General features: G+C 41.3%; 1 protein-coding gene across 1 annotated transcript in view; it reads left to right on the top strand.

Annotated features, from left to right (window-relative positions):
• GRAMD1C (GRAM domain containing 1C) overlaps nucleotides 1–16,847 on the top strand; it is a 49,728-nt gene that overhangs the window by 23,957 nt on the left and 8,924 nt on the right. Inside the window, exons 6-9 of the mRNA XM_054269867.1 lie at nucleotides 4,176–4,294; nucleotides 5,505–5,625; nucleotides 9,379–9,538; nucleotides 15,990–16,133. Coding sequence (XP_054125842.1) covers nucleotides 4,176–4,294; nucleotides 5,505–5,625; nucleotides 9,379–9,538; nucleotides 15,990–16,133 — 544 coding nt within the window. The remainder of the gene's footprint in view (nucleotides 1–4,175; nucleotides 4,295–5,504; nucleotides 5,626–9,378; nucleotides 9,539–15,989; nucleotides 16,134–16,847) is intronic.

Genomic DNA, 16,847 nt, shown 5'->3' with positions numbered 1-16,847 from the left:
GTTTGCACCACCTGACAGTGAAGAATCCCCAGTTTTCAGGATTTGGATCCAGGGTACTGGAATTACATTTGCTTCAAATCATGGTTGTACAGAGGTAAATTTTACTCCCTGGCCTTCTCAGCACTTCTGGGCACAGATTTTGTCCTATGAAGTCTCACCTCTGAGGAGTGACCTGCCTGCTTTAGCTGATTCACTTTAAGCTTTCACCACCTACAGAACTTGTCGGTGGGGTCAGCCTCATACCCTTTCCCAGATCTCCATCTGGTGGCCATGCTGCCTTGTACCTCCCAAATATTGCATGTCCTAGGTGGTTGAACAAGTAGTGCTTTGACAAGTCTGCCTTTCTGTTAGAAGTGACTTGCACTGTGCAAGAGAACCAGCAAATGGTTACATGCTATCCTGTGCCCAAACTTACTTCATCCATCAAGGTGCTTTCCCCCAGCTTTGGACGACTGCTCTGACAGGACTCCTAGGCCTCTTCAGCTCAGTTACAATTTTGTACCTCGTAACTTCTTTGGACCTTGCTCAGAATACACTATAGTGTGTTTGGTGCCCTTCAACTCTAGTTCCTCTGCAAGTCAGTGGGTACTTTCTTCTTAACATGGGTCTTTCTTAGGCTTTTTCATTTTTAAATGTCCATGGAAAGACTTTTTTTCTTTGAAGGAAAATTACACTTTATTTGTTTTTCCATCCCTGTTGCAAAACATGTGCAGAGTGAGTCTTGTAGGCTTTTACCTTGCCATTGTGTTTTAAATGATCCAGCATCATGGAAAATAAGGAATCATTAATGCAGGTCTGGAAGAGACATGACACCGGTCTTGATAAAACAGATAGCTGCTTCCACATCCACTGCAGCTTTCAATAATACTTCAGTTTCTAAAATCAGCCAAAAATCCTATTTTGCAGTGGGCTTTCCAGATTGGCACAAGGAATTTATTCATGGCTGCTATTGACAATAAGAGCAGTGCCATTCACAGTTTTGCTTTATTTTCCTAAACCTTATAGGTGTCAAATATCCTTCAAGTTTAAGGGAGAAGGAACAAATTAAAATGTAATTAGGCAGGTCATTCAAATCCCAAACAAACACAGTGCTCCTTATTTCTAATGGAACAAGATCTTAACTTAATCGGTCTCAATTCCCATGAGTCCTCTGCCTTAGAGTTGGATTTATTTTCCTATTGTTCTTCTTATGCTTTGCTGGGTAGAGATTTGCACCTGTCTCCGAAGACATTGTAGCAGGTAAGTCTAGAGGTGTGAGAAGGGACCAGAATTTCTGATCACCTGGGCTTCCTGTGGCAAACATCTCCCAGGACAGCAGTTCTGCCTTCCCCAGCAGTTTCTCAGGGAAGGTTGTGAAAAGAGAGATGTTTATTTGCACCTTTGTGTACAACAAGATTAATTTAAGAGATGAAGGAAGACTTGGTTTGATTCTGAGCTTCATGTTTAGGCAATTAAACGGGGAGTTTGCTCTTTCCCTCCCCTATTCTGCAAGCAATCAGAGTTCTGTATCAGAGTTGCCTGGTACAAGTGTGGTGTGTGGTGAGGGCTGTCTCTTTAGTCAACCTGTATGGCAGGTCTTGGTCTTATTTCTGCATTTGTCCATCGAGGGTAAAAATCATCAGCTTTGCTTCTGTCGGTGGTACTCTGTAGTATTGCTTGTGCCATGACACTGCTTTGTCTGGCATGAAGCAAAATATTGATGATCTGTGCTCTGCTTGAAAAGACAAAAGTGTATCCCAGCTGCTTCTTGTAGCCTTTGTTTTTGTATACAAAGAGAACTGAGGAAAAACGCGGTGTAGACGATCACCTTGAATGGGCAAAGTAATGAATGTTTAGATTTTGCCTTTCAAGCTTCAGCGCTTCTCTAAGGCATCTCTCAGAAGCAGAAGTCTGACCCAGAAAATTTATGCCCTTTTTTGTTTTCAAAACTGACTGGTTCTGATACAATAAAGCAAGTCTCCTTTGATCTTGGCTTGTGACCATTAAGAACTTACTATATCTAGCTGAGCTAGGAATAATTGAGCAGAGTGGAAGAATCCTGTTTTAGAAGCAGAAGTTTGTAACATTGCTTTTACAAAACAACAGGAAACAGCTTTATAGATTCCTTTATAGAAGCTGAAAAGCTTCTCTGCTTTCCTCGAACTGTTGAGCTGACTGTAAAAGGGTGGACTGATTTGCCCATAGAAAGAACATACTGGCCAATTTAATTAGCAACATTAACTCTGTGCCATTATGACTGGGAATCAAGGCATCAGCAATATTGGGCAACAGAAATGAAAATGGCTTTATTTCTGTCCTTTGATTCCTAGTTGGGAAGGTGTGCTAGCTAAAGATTCACCTCAATCATATTTTGAAACCACGTAATGCCCACGCCTGGTTTTGGCCATTTAATAAGAACTGTAGGCAGTTGTTTGTGGTTATGAGTTTATTGTTTCAGAAGACAGAATGCCTGGGGAAAGTAAGGCCAGCTGTAAGTGGATGCGTGTATTTCAGCACTGCATTGCTCTGTAGAACAAACCCGGGTGCAGCGGGAGGCTGGCATTAGCTGCTATGACCCTTGCTTTATAGCTGTGTGTTTTGTGTTTTAATGTTTACTTTGCCCTCGCTAAGATTAAATACCTTGAAACCGATCTCTGCCAATAGGGTTCTTGTTGCCAGCTGCTTTCTGAAAAGCCCGAAACCGTGTTGTGCTGGAAAATACCCGAGGGAAAAACCCTTCCTCCCAAGTTGGGCTGTTTGTCCCGGCGCTGGGGGGAGCGGTTCCCGTGCCATGCGAGGCGATGCAGCGCGGGGATGCCGCAGCGGGGGCGAGGGGACAGCGGGATCCCCGCGGGGCCCGGCGGCCGAGATTGGCTCTGTCCCGCCCCGGGCGGGCGGCGGCAGCCGAGCAAGGCGCTGCCCCGGCCGCGGCGCCGCCGCCCAGCAGGAAGTGGGAGCGCGGCGGCGGCTCCCGGCGGGAGCGGGGCCGGCCCGGCAGCGGCGCTGCCCCGCGGGACGCGCCAGGTGGGTCGCGGAGCGGGACGGGGCGCGGGAGCGCCGGGGCTGCTGCGGGCGCGAATTTACATCCTGAGCGCGGGTCAGCTCCTCCGTGCCTGTCTAAAATTGCGGGTGCTGTAACTAACACTCTTCAGGTGAAGCAAGCGGGTGGAGAGGATCATTTAAAGGCCTTTTAAATAATGCATGGGTATTTAATGTCATCATTTCATGCAAATAGTAAGCGCTACTTGTGTTACTGTCTCATTAGCACAGTTCTGTTCCCTTGATCAATATGGATGGTGGCCGAGGCACATTTTCCAGTGTGGTGTCTCCTGTTTTAAGATCGCTAGTATTTCTCTCTGAGCTCTGTTAAATACAAAAACCTTTGATTTCTTTTCTTCCTCTTTCTTTTTTTTCACACCCCCTCCCCCCAAGCCCTTTACAGCTAAGGTGGACTTTGAAACTCATTGCTTACTTTGCAGATACGAGTGTGTCATACTACTTTCACCTCCAAGCTTTCCTGACAATTTAAGAGAACTTAAATATGTCTGGGTAGGTGTGGGAATTCTTGGAACAGGATGGAGATATTGTAGAGAAGGGGAAGACTTAGCTAGTCCTCAATCAAGGTAATCCTGAGGAAAAGCAACTACTTTTCATTAAGTGGATGCTGGTGGTACAAAGTGAGGACCTTCTGTCCCACCTTGGCGAAGTGGACATTTGGCTGACCTAGACACCAGTGTAGTGACTGAAATGCTAGCCTCCCACAATTTGTAAAGTACTCTGAGCATCCTCAAGAAACAGGTGGGTATCTGTTAAGCAGTTTGCTCAGAATCAAAGAGGTAATTACTTACCTTGTGCCATATCAAGTGAATTTCAAGAGGGAGGTACCTTGAAGGTATTTGTGAAAATATTGGTGACATGTGAAGAAGCAAGTAATGGCTACAAGTGTGTGTTTTCTTAAAATGATGATTTTTCTTATGCCTAGTATGGTTGGTTGAACAGCAGTGGGAGTGTGGAGTAGACAGGAGTACAGTTGCCCAAAATGCTGAAACCCAATCTCGGAACGTGATACCTGAATGCTTTCGGTCCTTGTCAGAATTGAGGTTAAAGGCTGTGGCGTAATACAAACTTGTTGCTGTTTTTCCTCCAGTGCCATACTGTTCCATACCGTGGTTCTTGACTAGCCTGCTTTGTTTCAGAGGCTGACCAAGCAGGAATTCTGGCAGCTGGTGCACCAGAGCTATGGCTCTGAGCTGGGCCTGAACAGCGAGGAGATGGAGAGCTTCCACTCATCATCAGAGGACAACGGGCAGTCTCGGTAAGGAGAGGCTGAACAGCCTATTGAAACATCTGGGGAGAAGCAGTGTCCTCTTTCTTAGAAACTCAGTTTCTAAAGAGCTGCTGTAGCCTTACCAGAATGGTTGAGCCTGTAGTAAAAGGGTGCAAAGGTCTGAACTGCATAGACTGAGTGTGCATGAAAACTTAACTGTGTGAATTTGCTAAAATAGTAGCAGTGCAGCTGAGGCCCCTTAGAAGAGGAGAGAGAAACACCTTGTTCTATCCCTAGATCTGCTTGGGGACCAGCATAGGGTAGCTTAAATAGGAGCCTTTTTGCATGATGGTGTCTAGTCCATCTAGCATCTTTATGCCCTTCAACAGTTTGGAAGGTTTGCATAGAATGCAGCTATATTGTGGTTCAGATGCTTTCTTTCTTCCCGTCCTCTGTGGAGACTGAAATACTTGTTTTGCCTTGTTCCCCTAATATCTGATGTCTTAGCTTATTTTTGTATTGTCCTCAGTTTGAATTAAGAAACAGGAATAATAATATAACAAGCCAGAATAGTTGTAATAATAATGATATGGATTTTTGAAAGTTTCCTTGATTTTTTTTTGAACAAACGTGATCTGATTTATGACCTGCCAGTGTCAATCTAATAACAGCACTTTGCATATCTCTGTGTAAATAAGTATGACTCTCCAAAATGGAACAATGTAATTTGACTGTTTAATCCTGTGTTATCTGAGTATGTTTGTGAGAAAAATGTCTTGAGTTCATTACAGGCTTCAAAAGATGTTCTATTAAGTATTTTTGACGGTTTTTTTGTTTGATTGGCTTGGTTTCTGTTTTAGGTTTGCTTGGATTTTTTTTTGTTGTTGTTATGTTTTGGGGTTTTTTTCTGTTAGAAAGTTGCAACTTTGGAATAAGCTATGCAGGAAAAAAATTATTTTCTGACACTTTCATAATGCTTTTTCTTTCCAAACTAGGTACAAGCTGTATGTTTCCTCATTTCTCACAGCACTCACTTTTTTGGTGTCATTAACCTTATGATCAGAAGCTGAATGTTCTGGGAGGTGGATGAAATGAGGAAGATGGCTTGATATTAATGAGCTGTATGTAGGAAGAATGACTTGGTAGTTTTTAATGTTAGCTGAACAGCCATGTTTTCAATGCAAAAATCCCACGAGACGCTTTCTCGGATTTCTCAGTGCTTAGATCTCCAGAGATATCTTCTTTTTGCTTTGGACAGATCCAGCATTTGTGATGATTCTGGAGAAAGGGATGAAAAACTACCCAAAATGATTGGTTTAGTTCGTGAGCCCACACTTCAAACAGAAGGAGAGTCACTCAACAGACCCATGTTGCCAGGAGTAAGTGCTGACACAGCCTTTCTTGCTGATAAGCATATGTGCTTAACGTGTATGTCTGCAAACATAGGATGAATGGAGATTGTAACTTCCAAGGAAGTCTTTGAGAAGTCAAGAATGTTTCTTAAATTTGAAAATGAGCAAAATTCTGTGTAAGAGAATATTGTTGGTATGAGCTTCAGCAGTGCTCTGTCACTAATTCGCTGTGCAGCCTTGCTACAATGCTGAGGCTTATGCCCTGGTCTGGTTTTTTTTTTCCCTTTAGAAACAATATCTCGGTTTTTCTTATCCAGTTCCCAAGGGGACCATATTTGTGTTTTATCCAAGTGCTTTTTGAAAGTAATGCCTTTTTCACTTTCAATGCTTTCTTGCTTGTGCTTATTTGTCATTTAAAAAGATATCGCCTCTTATTGTATCTCCTATATATAAGGCTTATTAAAGGATAATTACACTTTGTCTTCCTTGCCTTCAGTGGTCAGTCTGCTGTTGTGAATATATTAAACCTTTTTTAATGCTTCAGAAGGAAGGGGAAAGTCCCCCCACTTGCTATAATGAGGATGAGTTTTACCTTGACCTTGATGCCTTGGGTTAGTACAACTACCAAGATGAATGCTCACTCATGTTCACTCATGGTGTATGAATTTGTGAATGTGTTTGGCTAGTGTGAGCAGCAAGTCCATTAGTAGTGATATGAGATGGGCACAGTGTCTAGCACAGTTACTGGGGCTGCTGTGTGCAGCTGTAGTCCTAAAAAGTTGCAGATATTTTCTCTTGGTTATTAGGTGTCCCAAAGGTCTTGGAAAAGAAAATAAACCGCTAATGCATTTTTTATAAGCTTCACTAGGGTTGGGTACTTAATTGCCAGTTTTGCTTAGGAGAATATGTGAAGGAAGAAAGGAGATTAATTTAATAGTTTTTACTATCTTACCTTTAAATCTTCTGGCTTTTGTCACTTGCTGAAACTGATCTGGAGGTTGAGTGGGATTTAAATAATTTTGCCAAATCTGAGTTAATGGCTAGAGACTCATATCCAGCAAAGAATATTGGTGTTTCTCAGATGTTAAAAGCATAGTTGCTTGAGTACCCATCACTCAAGCAGTATGAAACAAGATTTTTGGATAGTTGTAGGGAAGGCCTGAGAGTACTGAGGATGCTGCTGGAATTTGGACTGTTTGGGATAACTAAAAATCTACACAGGTACCCTTAGTTTGCACTTGTAAATCTTACTTGTGCAAGAACAAGCCATTTAAAGATAATTGCTGTGCCTGGAAAAGAAGCCACACCCCAAGATGTCTCTCTGCAGGTGCTAAATCTGATTTGGCATCTTGGTAAGGAGGAATGCCTGGGGATTTGGTCTGCAAAAATGCCAGTCTTCTGCCTTGAATAAACTGCCTCTGGAAAGTCTTTTAATTACAGTGTTAAAGTGCGGTCTTGATAAATGTGTAACTAAACTGTTTACTGTTTCAGGGTAGCTAAAGTGCCCGATGATTTTGTTTAGCTGCATGTGTCACTTGGCATTACTCAAGAATATCCATGCTCTCTCCACAGCCCCAGGATTGCAGCATATTTTGTAGAACCACAAGAGCAGTCGGAGGAGGCAGTAGTGCTTAGAATGTATTTATCAGAAGTCATCACAGTGATGACACAAAGCACACTTAACCACCTCCGAAAGACTGGAGGGAAACATGCTTAAATTCCCTTTACTGCTCTGATAGACAAAGTAAGGCCCAACGCTCTCATAAGATGAAGATCTGAATAGTGGAGGTCTAGTATTTGGCCCATCTTGAAAAAAATATTGTTAATGGCTGTCTTGCGTTGATTGACACAAGTTTACGTGGCTTACCTGCCCTCTCAGTACATGTGAGTGTGGGAGCCACCTTGTTGCCTGTTTTTGCAACCATCATCTTCCCTCCTCCCTTTATTAGGGAGGCCTTCCAGTCCCCAATCTTGCTGTTCACAGGCTGAAACCCAAAAAGCCCTTGGCACAGAGCTTAGCACTACTGGACTAGCTCAGGATATAAGTGTACAATTGGCAATAAATTATACATCTCTAATTCCAGCTGACAGATCTTAAAATCTTTAGTCTTTAGTATGGAAAAAAATGCAAACCAACCCAAACCCCCATGAAATCTGTGTTAAACTCAATCAGTTATTACAAAAGCCCCAGCTTGAATCTCTTCTTCCATGACAACATGAAAAGCCTTTTTTTTTCTAAGAGCTGTTGCTTTTGTCTAATGACTTGAGCCTGGCTTCCCTACTCTGCTTGTGCCATAGTGGGCTGCTCTTATGCTGCTGGTGAGAACCTTGCTTCACTAGATTGTGATTGTTGTCAAAATGCTATGAGAGTTCCTTGGGTTTGTGCTGGATCAGAGTGTCAATTTCTAGGCGATTCTGTTGCCACTAGCTCCTTTTGGACTTCATCCATCTGTATTGGCATTTTGACATTTAATGTTGGTTCTGTCCTAGATCCTGTTATGTGACTGAGTATAACTTACATGGCAGCTTCTCTCAATAGGAGCATTTGTTAACTGATGTGTTTTTCTGGTTCCGTCTTCCTTTATATTTTTTTGACCCCGAAGGAGTACTTTTGTCTGCTTATACTGCAGTCAGATCTATGCCTGTCTCTGTTTTCCAGCCACCCACACCGAATAACCCGTGGTTGCACAAGAAAAGTAGCAGGTTTTTCTTTTTTAAAATACCCAAGAAGTACAGGAAGTACATGATGATTGTTCAAGCAGTGGATGCTTTTGCTTTCTTGAGTCAATGCTGAATACTCTTTAGGGGTGATGGTTTTGCAGATGAGTCAGAACAACTCAGCTGAGGAGGCCTGATCATATTTACTGTGGTCCACACACTGCGCTTCCAGGGCCGTGCTGCTCTTCATCCTGCATGTTCCACTGGTGGCAGTGGGGCCTTGAGGAGAGGTTTAGAATGAAAACTGATTCAAAGCTGGTAGCCAAACTTTTTGGGTGGCATTTTTAGGTACACAAACTTTGTCTATATAGTTTCCCTGGTGATTTACTTATTTAAGTGTGCAATGGCATACGTGCTTAGCTGACAGTTCTTGTTTAAGGTGAAGAGCTGCATCATTGATTGTGACTGATGTTCAGAGGGATTTCCTTCTTGCTTACATATTGGAGATGGCAAATGATACTCCATTGCTTTGTTTGTGAGAAGTAATATTTTATAAGTATTTTATAAGATGGCTCTGGACAGTATTGTAAAACTTTTTTTCAAAGGGTGATGGTATCCTACAAGATAAGAACTTTTCAAATATGTAATTGGGTTAATCTAATCTTGCTGAAAGAGGGGCACCCTGCCTGTTTTGTTGTGCTTCCCCTCTGGGTTGTTGGACCCTTGCTAAACTGCTAGGAAAAACTAACCTGATGGATGTCAAGTAAATCTGTGTAAGGTTAATTAATTTATCAATGCTAGTGCTGAAGCAGCAGGGAAGGGGTCCAAACTGTGCAGATGGGTGCAAGAGGACTGTCCCATTTAAGGGAGTTCTTGGTACTGTCAGTACATACAAGTAAGTCTCTTTCTTGTTACCAGAGTTTAGTGAAATATTTAAATAAAGGGAAGAGAGGTTGGCTGGGATGGAGGAACAAGGGGGAAATTAGTGCTTGACTGTGTGGTAATTGAGCAGATAGAACTTGTGGCTTACTTTGTATGACTGTCTTCTTTTATAGTAACTTTCTCTCTTTTTTTTTAATGGTCTCTGATTGCTGATATTTTTTCTGCTCTTGGTTGTTTCAGGTGGAGGAGTCCTCAAGTGAGAAGCAAATAAAGAGTCCTCTTCCATCTTCAGAAAGAAAACCTGCTAAGCTAGTTAGAAGCAGGTCTTTAGAAAAGTCTTTGGACCTTAACGAGAATGAAAATCTTCCAGAGAAGAGCAGTGCTTCAGATAGTGAAGAAGGTATAAATCTCTTTCTTAACAGTTGAGATCTGGAAAACAACATGACTTTGGTGTTCCATCTCGCTTGTGGAGAAAGTTAGAGAACTTTCTGATCTTATGAAACTTGTTTGCTTATTTGTTTCACAGAATTGCAGCAAAAGCATTTTTTAATCTTTGTTTCTGTGAGGGGAAAATGTTGTTGGGTTTTTAGAATGAAAACAAAGAAATTGTGGTTTTCTTTCTCTCTTTTGGTGGGTAGAGAGTTGCCAACAGCTTAAACTAAAAGTTTATTGACAATGGGGTGGTGCTAATTTCAAAGACGTTTCTTTCATTTGTTTGTATTTCTTGGAAACTGAGGGGAAACATTTCAGGCTGTACTTAAGTTTCTGAAAGCTTCCCCCAACCCCCTTCTTTACACTTGTACTTGCTTAAGGCTTATGGGCTTCATTGTTATTGGTGGAGTAAGCTGAGGAACTTACTGAAAGCCCAGGGTTTCAGGAGAGTATAGTGCATGCTCTGGGTCTGATCTGAAAATGAGAAGCCTTAATGGATATCTTGCAGCAGCTTTCACTCTCTGTGCTAACAGTGGATCCTAATATACCAACCTCATATCTCATTACCCAGTATAAGATAGAAGAAGCACAGGTACCTGGATGACAGACTTGTGCTGAGATTTGTGGGTGCTTGTGCTGTGGTTCCACAGTAGCCCCTGACAAGTTCTCACTTTCTGTGATGAGATTTTCACTTGCCCTGGGGAGGTTTTCTGTGCCAAAGGGCTGTAGTTGTTCAGACAGCTCATTGAACTTTGGTGGATATTCTGTAATATCTGAATCTTGGGTTCTGTAAATGCTTTTAATGTGAAGTGTGCACAACCTGTATTGGTTCCAAGGTTATATGGTGGTGAAGAGAAAGACAGAAAACCCCAACAGTAGTACTGTGCTCAGAAGCAGCTGTATATTTCTTTCATGTGCAAAGAGAACTTACTTTATTGCTTGTTGGCAGGAATAGAACAGTTTAGTTAATTGAAGGCAGTTCTTAATCTCACTGAGAAATTTTGTGACTTGGTGTTTTCAGAGCTGACAACTGAAGTTGTTTGCAGGTGTTGTTATGGGGGGACTGTTGAGGTATGCAGGAAAGCTTTCAGAGTTACAGTTTGAGTTGGCTGCCTTCAAGTTGTGATTTTTGCCTGGGGATATGGTTATATTCAGTTAACTTTGCTGTTGCTCCCTCATACTGCTTCTGTGTTGGCTTGAGTTCAGATTCAACTCAATGTATGTCAGGCATTATCATTTTTGTAAATATACCTACTTAAAGAGGCTGTTGTTTATGCCATACTCATACACACTTAACAAGCTTCAAAAATTAATTTACTCTTTGACAGGTGTATCTCTTAGAGCAGCAGAATGTTCTGGCTTTTGGATGTTTTAGATATTTTGCAGCTTTCCTATTTTTCTATTACTACATCTCTCTTCTGTCTCTGGATTTTATTTTTTATGGTGAAGGTCTCCAGTTAAACTGATTAAAAAGTAGTCCTGTTGTCTTTCCTGCTGCTAGTTCCTAAACAATAGCAGTAAATATTCCCTGTAATGCCTGCATTAGTGATGTTGAATAAATAGAGCATATTAAACTGGAGATATCTCTTTAATAAAAAACAACTGATTTCATGCTGCCTTTCTTATTTTTCTTCCCTTCCCCAAGACTAGCCTTTTTTATTAGGAACAGGATTTTCTAGACTCACAACATTAATCTTTTCTCTCAGAATCTTCATGCTTAGAATTTTTTTCTTCTGTTTCTCTGTCTGTTTTCTGTTGCAGTTGCCCCACACTCTTACAAGGTGAATTCCTTCACGCAAATGAAACTAGCTTTCCTGCATGGCAAAGGTTTACCCATGCGATTAATTTCTCTTGTGTCCTCTGGCTCATACTCAGGCTGCCCATGGAGGTGTCCTGGCAAATAAGGTGAGGGGCAAGCTCAAGACTCTTGTTCTTCACAGCAATAATTCCCTTGTCCTAAGCAGTTCTCACCTTGGGAATGGGGGTCTGCATCCCACTGTGCACCACTGGCCTATTGACCTGCATCTTGGTGTTTTTGTCCAGTTTCGTAAATCAGAGTATAAATCCTGAACCATGACAAACTTTTGGCTAAGCTAAACATTAATATCTGTGGCCTGAATTCTGAATTTCAGAAAACAGATTTTAGTTCAAGCATAGAATACATGTTTCTAACACAGAGACAGGATATCTTTATGATTTCCTCAAGACTCTTTAGTATAGTTTGTTTGTCTGTTTTCTGTGATCATGTTTGGCATGCAGTACTTCAAAGTAAGAAGGGGGAAGCAGGATATAGGGAAAACAGTATTTTCTGCTAGAAGGCTCTACTGTATGCAGAGAAATCGTACATTTCTGTTCTCCTTGTGTAACATGACAGACTTACTGTGTTGTTTCTATGTGTACTAATAACCACCTTAAATGTGTGATCTGCAGGAGAGCATAACTAGCTGCACCATGGTGCTGCAAGATGGGCACAGCAGAGGCTTGACTGCTTGCAGATACTGGTGTAGAGGGCATACCTCTATTTAAAATACAGGACAGTTGAAATTCGGTTCAGCCCTGTATTAGTTGTCCTCCTCTTCCCCCCAATACAAAATTTTGGATATGCATTGTATGTAAGCAAGAGTAGCCCTGTGATCTTATTGGCATTTTAATCAAAATACTGAAAGGATATACCTTGTTGAAAAAAATTCTTTATTTTGGTGTTTGGAGGATATATGTTTAAGTCACCTGAAGGCAAAAATTGGTGAGGTTTTTTTATGTTGTGAACTGGAAAAAGCTAGCATTGTGCAATACTTACTTAGTAGTTCCCCAAGATAATTCTGTACTTCAAGTATAGGAGGGTTCTCTGAAAATGGTTAATACTGCTGGTACAGTCTTTAAATAGATGATGTCTGGAACATGTTCACTTCCAGGAATTGGTTTTATTCACTTGATTTCAGGTGTATTTGGTTAAAAGCTTCTACCTACATATCTTTCACGCAGCCTGTAATTTTTCCCTATCCCCAACGGTATAGAAATGTTCAACAGTGCCAAGATTTGCATACATACTTTTTAAAATCCTGATCCTCCCCCAACTCTGTGGAGTGGAAAATTAGCCTTCTTACTAATTTGTTTGATAGCCTGTGCTCTTATCAGTTCAGCTTTCTTAATTTCCGTGTGGTATGTTTAGCTTTTTGCTGTTCCTTGTTGAGGGGAATTTTAATAACAGCGGTTTTCTTACTGCCCCATTTCCCCCTCCCCCTCCATTTTCTGTCTCTTTTTTTGCACTGCAGATGTCTTTAAACCTCTACCATCTCTGCTGCATAATGGTATTATATTCAAATATTATTTCGCAGCTTGCCTTGCAGTGATGAAAATGACCTTAGGAAGTGCAAAGTAGTAGTGGTGGAGGGAATAGACCTGCTGTTCTTAGGCTGAATCAGAACACTCTGGGTAATATGCTTACTTCTGTGGTTTTGGGTCCCTAGTGATCCTTACCTGAAGTCAGAATAATCACATGTTCTTTTAGCAGACAGCTCCAATTTAGCTATAAATGTATTCAGGTTAAGAAAGTTAGTGTTGATAATTATATGTTGCTGAGGGGTTAGAACAGCCCTCAAAGTGAGGGTGTTAAACTGATATCTCTCTATTTGCACAAAAAACTTTGTTAATAAAGAGCATTCCAAGCCATTCTTAGGGTAAAATGCTTTGCGTTGCCCTACTGGTGTGAAAAACAAAGGCAAGTTTACCTGTGTGAAATGAAACCGTAGACAAACATGCACCTTCACTTGTAGCAGAGATAAGCGGTTAAGGCTGCCTGTTCTGTTCAAATGACAAGCGTATAAAGTGTATGCTTATTCATTGCTATGCTACTGTTTGTGCTCACTGCTTCATTAGAATTTCTACAGATAAATTTTGAGAACGCCAGATGGAAGTGACTCGAAGCTTGTCAAGTTCTTGGTGTATCCTGCTACAGATGTGGAACTCACAGCATGTATGCACACATGCACCTTCCAGACTCATTGTCCAGAAAGTTTACAGTTTTCTTGGAGAACAACTGTTTGAATCCCAGCATCTAAAGTAGCTGATGGGCCTGATATGTAAACCCAGGTTTAGCTTGGATTTTCTGAAAATTACTGCTGTATGTGCTAACAACATTAAAAAACCTCTTTTGTTTCTTTCAAGAGCTGAGAAGGATTGTAAATAGAAAACCTATTTCTCAATAGGTGCTCATGCACTTCATTGGCACTTAATTGACTATTCCTTATTAGAGACATGACCATATAGAGCTAGTGTAGGTAGATTAACTTAGGGGAAGTTTTGTTTAGACCTGTGGGTGCTTTTTGTTCAAACTCACTAGAAAGAGGATAGACTGAGTAATAGAGCTTGGTAGCAAGATCTGCACCTTAAGGTAGTAAAGCATGGGCTTTGTGCATATCACAAGTTGCCCTGGCATACCAAATTACCTTGCACCGGCAGAAGAATAGCAGCTGTCCTCTGCAGGTGAATGCGAAGTTGAGTTGTTTAGCTCAGGCTCACTGGGGCAGAGGTAACTTGTGTTATCTTGTGTTTGCTAAGACATATACAAGTAGCTGACAAAACCGATCTGATGCTTATCTGGTGGCTTGATCATGTGTCTTGGTGTCTTTATTTTTTTTTTTAAGTGGTAGCAGATTCCTTGGGCATGTCAATGTCCAGCTGAGTAACACTCAACCACAGTAACTAGGTGTGTATTGCCTGGTAGCTGATGCACAGTAGGAGTGGGGGAGGTCAGCATCAGTATCTGAAACTTCCTGTCTCTTAGCAAAAGAGAGGATGTGGGTAGTGCACTCTGAAAGGAGAGATCTGTAATGTTGAGGTCTTGTTAAATTAGGTCAAACTTACAGTTCACTTGGCCTGCCTTTTATTAGAGTTAGATTCAGTTAGGAGAGAAAATTCAGTGAGTAAAAGCTGAAAACGCAGGCTGAAATTCTGGCTTCCTGCAGAATGTTTCAGCACAGCAGAATTCATATTCTATGTGTAATGACTGTGTATTGACTGGTTAAATAGACCTCTTGAAATGTGTGTTTGCTTTCTGTCCATCTCATAATTGTTTGGAATTACAATTGCATAAGCAGAACACGGCATGGAGTGGAAGTCAACCTCTTGTGCAAGCACAAGAACACAGCACTCACCCTTCTCTTTTGGGGTCTTTTGAAGTCTGATGAGATCAAGGAGAGCTTTTTTGGAGGCAGATGTTCTAGCAGGCTAGGAGCAGCACTAGAGAGGGAGTCTGCTCAGTCAGAACTGGCTTTCCTTGGGGACTGCTGTGGTTGTTCAGTCAGTGCATTTGCCTTATCAATACTGACTGCTACCAAGCCAGTAATGTTTTAAGTGCTGTAACCTTAGCCTGCAGGCAGCTTGTGAACTACAGCGTGATATTCAGGCTCCCTTTGCATTTGTGGCTAGCACTGACCTTTCCTAGCCCTGAGCATTCATTTGTATCAGTTGAAAGGTTGTGTCTGTCTGCTGCAAGATTTGCTTTTGGGCTGCTTGTTTCATTTTAGTGATGTGTGGTGCTGGGGGGGCTTGTTTGTCTTGCTGGTAATTATAGTTTAGGATTGACTTCTTTCTAAAGCATAAGCAGATTGAGTTGGGATTGGCACAGGAAGCTGCCTGCCCTCCAGGATTATAGTTCTATCCCTTATCTCTTGCAAGCGTGGCTGAGAAAACCACAAAGCTGAGTCATGCCAGCAACCACCAAAAAGCAGAAATAGCAAAGATCAGTGCTGCAGCCACAGAATGCCACTGGGGTGCTCGGTGGCTTTGAAATAAATGGTGGCATTTGAGCCTCTCCATGCATTTTTGGGAACTGCAAAATGGAGCAGGGTGCCCCTTGTGTTCCTGTTCAATGGGTATGGAGGGAAGAACTGCTTGGGAGTCTACCTGATCCCTTAGACTGTGGGCATTACCAGTATTACAGCTATTAAAAGCAGAATTCTGGAACCAGCCATAAGAAGAAAGCTGTTATGGTTTTACTGTTCTTCTTTCTTGTCTTTTGTACAATAGACACACATATTAATGAAAATTATGCTAACTTTCTTTCCCCAGTGTTTCTTGCAGGATTAGTAGAATTCTGCTAACTTTCTTTCCCCAGTGTTTCTTGCAGGATTAGTAGAATACTGAAGGCAAAATTGAAGGGATGGTAGCTCTTGCTGTTAACTTATCAGTTTGCACAGGGAAGTGGTGGTGGTGGTGTGTATTTGAAAATCAGCTTTGGACTTTGTTCCTGAAGGCAACCTATCTACCAAATAATTTGCTGCTATCCTTACTGGGTTTCTGAGAGCAAGAAACAAATGCTGATGCAAGCTTGGGAGAGATCTAAGCTGTAATAAAACCTAGAATACTATCAAGGTTATGTGTAATACTGTTCTTAACCTGATCTCTGTCTTTCTTAGCAGTGAAGGAGACTGTCTCTGACAATGATCTCTATGGGAGACTTTTTATAAACAGAGTTTTCCACATCACTGCAGACAAGATGTTTGAAATCCTTTTCACCAATTCTCACTTCATGCAGAGGTTTCTTAATTCCAGGAGTATAGTAGGTAATAAACTCTTCTCCCTTCTGTCTGTTACAAGCTACCCTGAAATTTTTTACCTCTGAGAATTGCTAAATAGGGCTAAGTTGAATTTTTTGAAGTTTTTCCTTGCTTTAAAAGAATTTTTAAGCTTTTATGTTTCACTATGAGAGAGGATATCTAAAGCTAGACTATTGTTTCCCTAAGTATGCACATTTTGGAGTAAAAGCCTCATTTCAGTGCACCACAAAATTTCACCTTAATGCCTGAATTTTGCGTAGGTTATTAAGTTGATGCATTCTGTGGGGTATTTCTGGTTACATTGTGTCCCAGAAATAGTGAAATTTGTATGGCTGATACACAGGCAAAAATCATTGCATCCTCCTAAACGATACTCACAGACTTTAATTTTCTGGGTGAGTAAATTTTATTCACTGAGACAGTAAGAACAGAAAATCAAGTAAAAAAGGATAATATTTATTCAGTGTCAGCTGGGAAGGCAATGTGGCAAAAGCTTTTGATAATGCTAAATGAATCTATGCAACTCTAAGCAAATGGGAAATGACATATATTCATTTAATTGCTTACTCTTTTGTCAACCCTATTTCAGTAGATTCAGGCTCAGCTATCCAGAGCCTCATCTTTGTTTATTAGCAGACTACATGAGTATGGTTTTTCCTGGAAAAGCCCCACAATTAATTGGAACCAGTTTTCTGTCTTTCCCCCTACTCCTGTTCTCAA

This window comes from Melozone crissalis, unplaced genomic scaffold, assembly GCF_028551555.1.
Source record: "Melozone crissalis strain CALT ecotype California unplaced genomic scaffold, PUWL_Pcris_2 ptg000008l_1, whole genome shotgun sequence".
NCBI classification, from domain to species: domain Eukaryota; kingdom Metazoa; phylum Chordata; class Aves; order Passeriformes; family Passerellidae; genus Melozone; species Melozone crissalis.
Note: the sequence above shows the minus strand (reverse complement) of the source record. Positions and strands in the feature narration are given on the sequence as shown.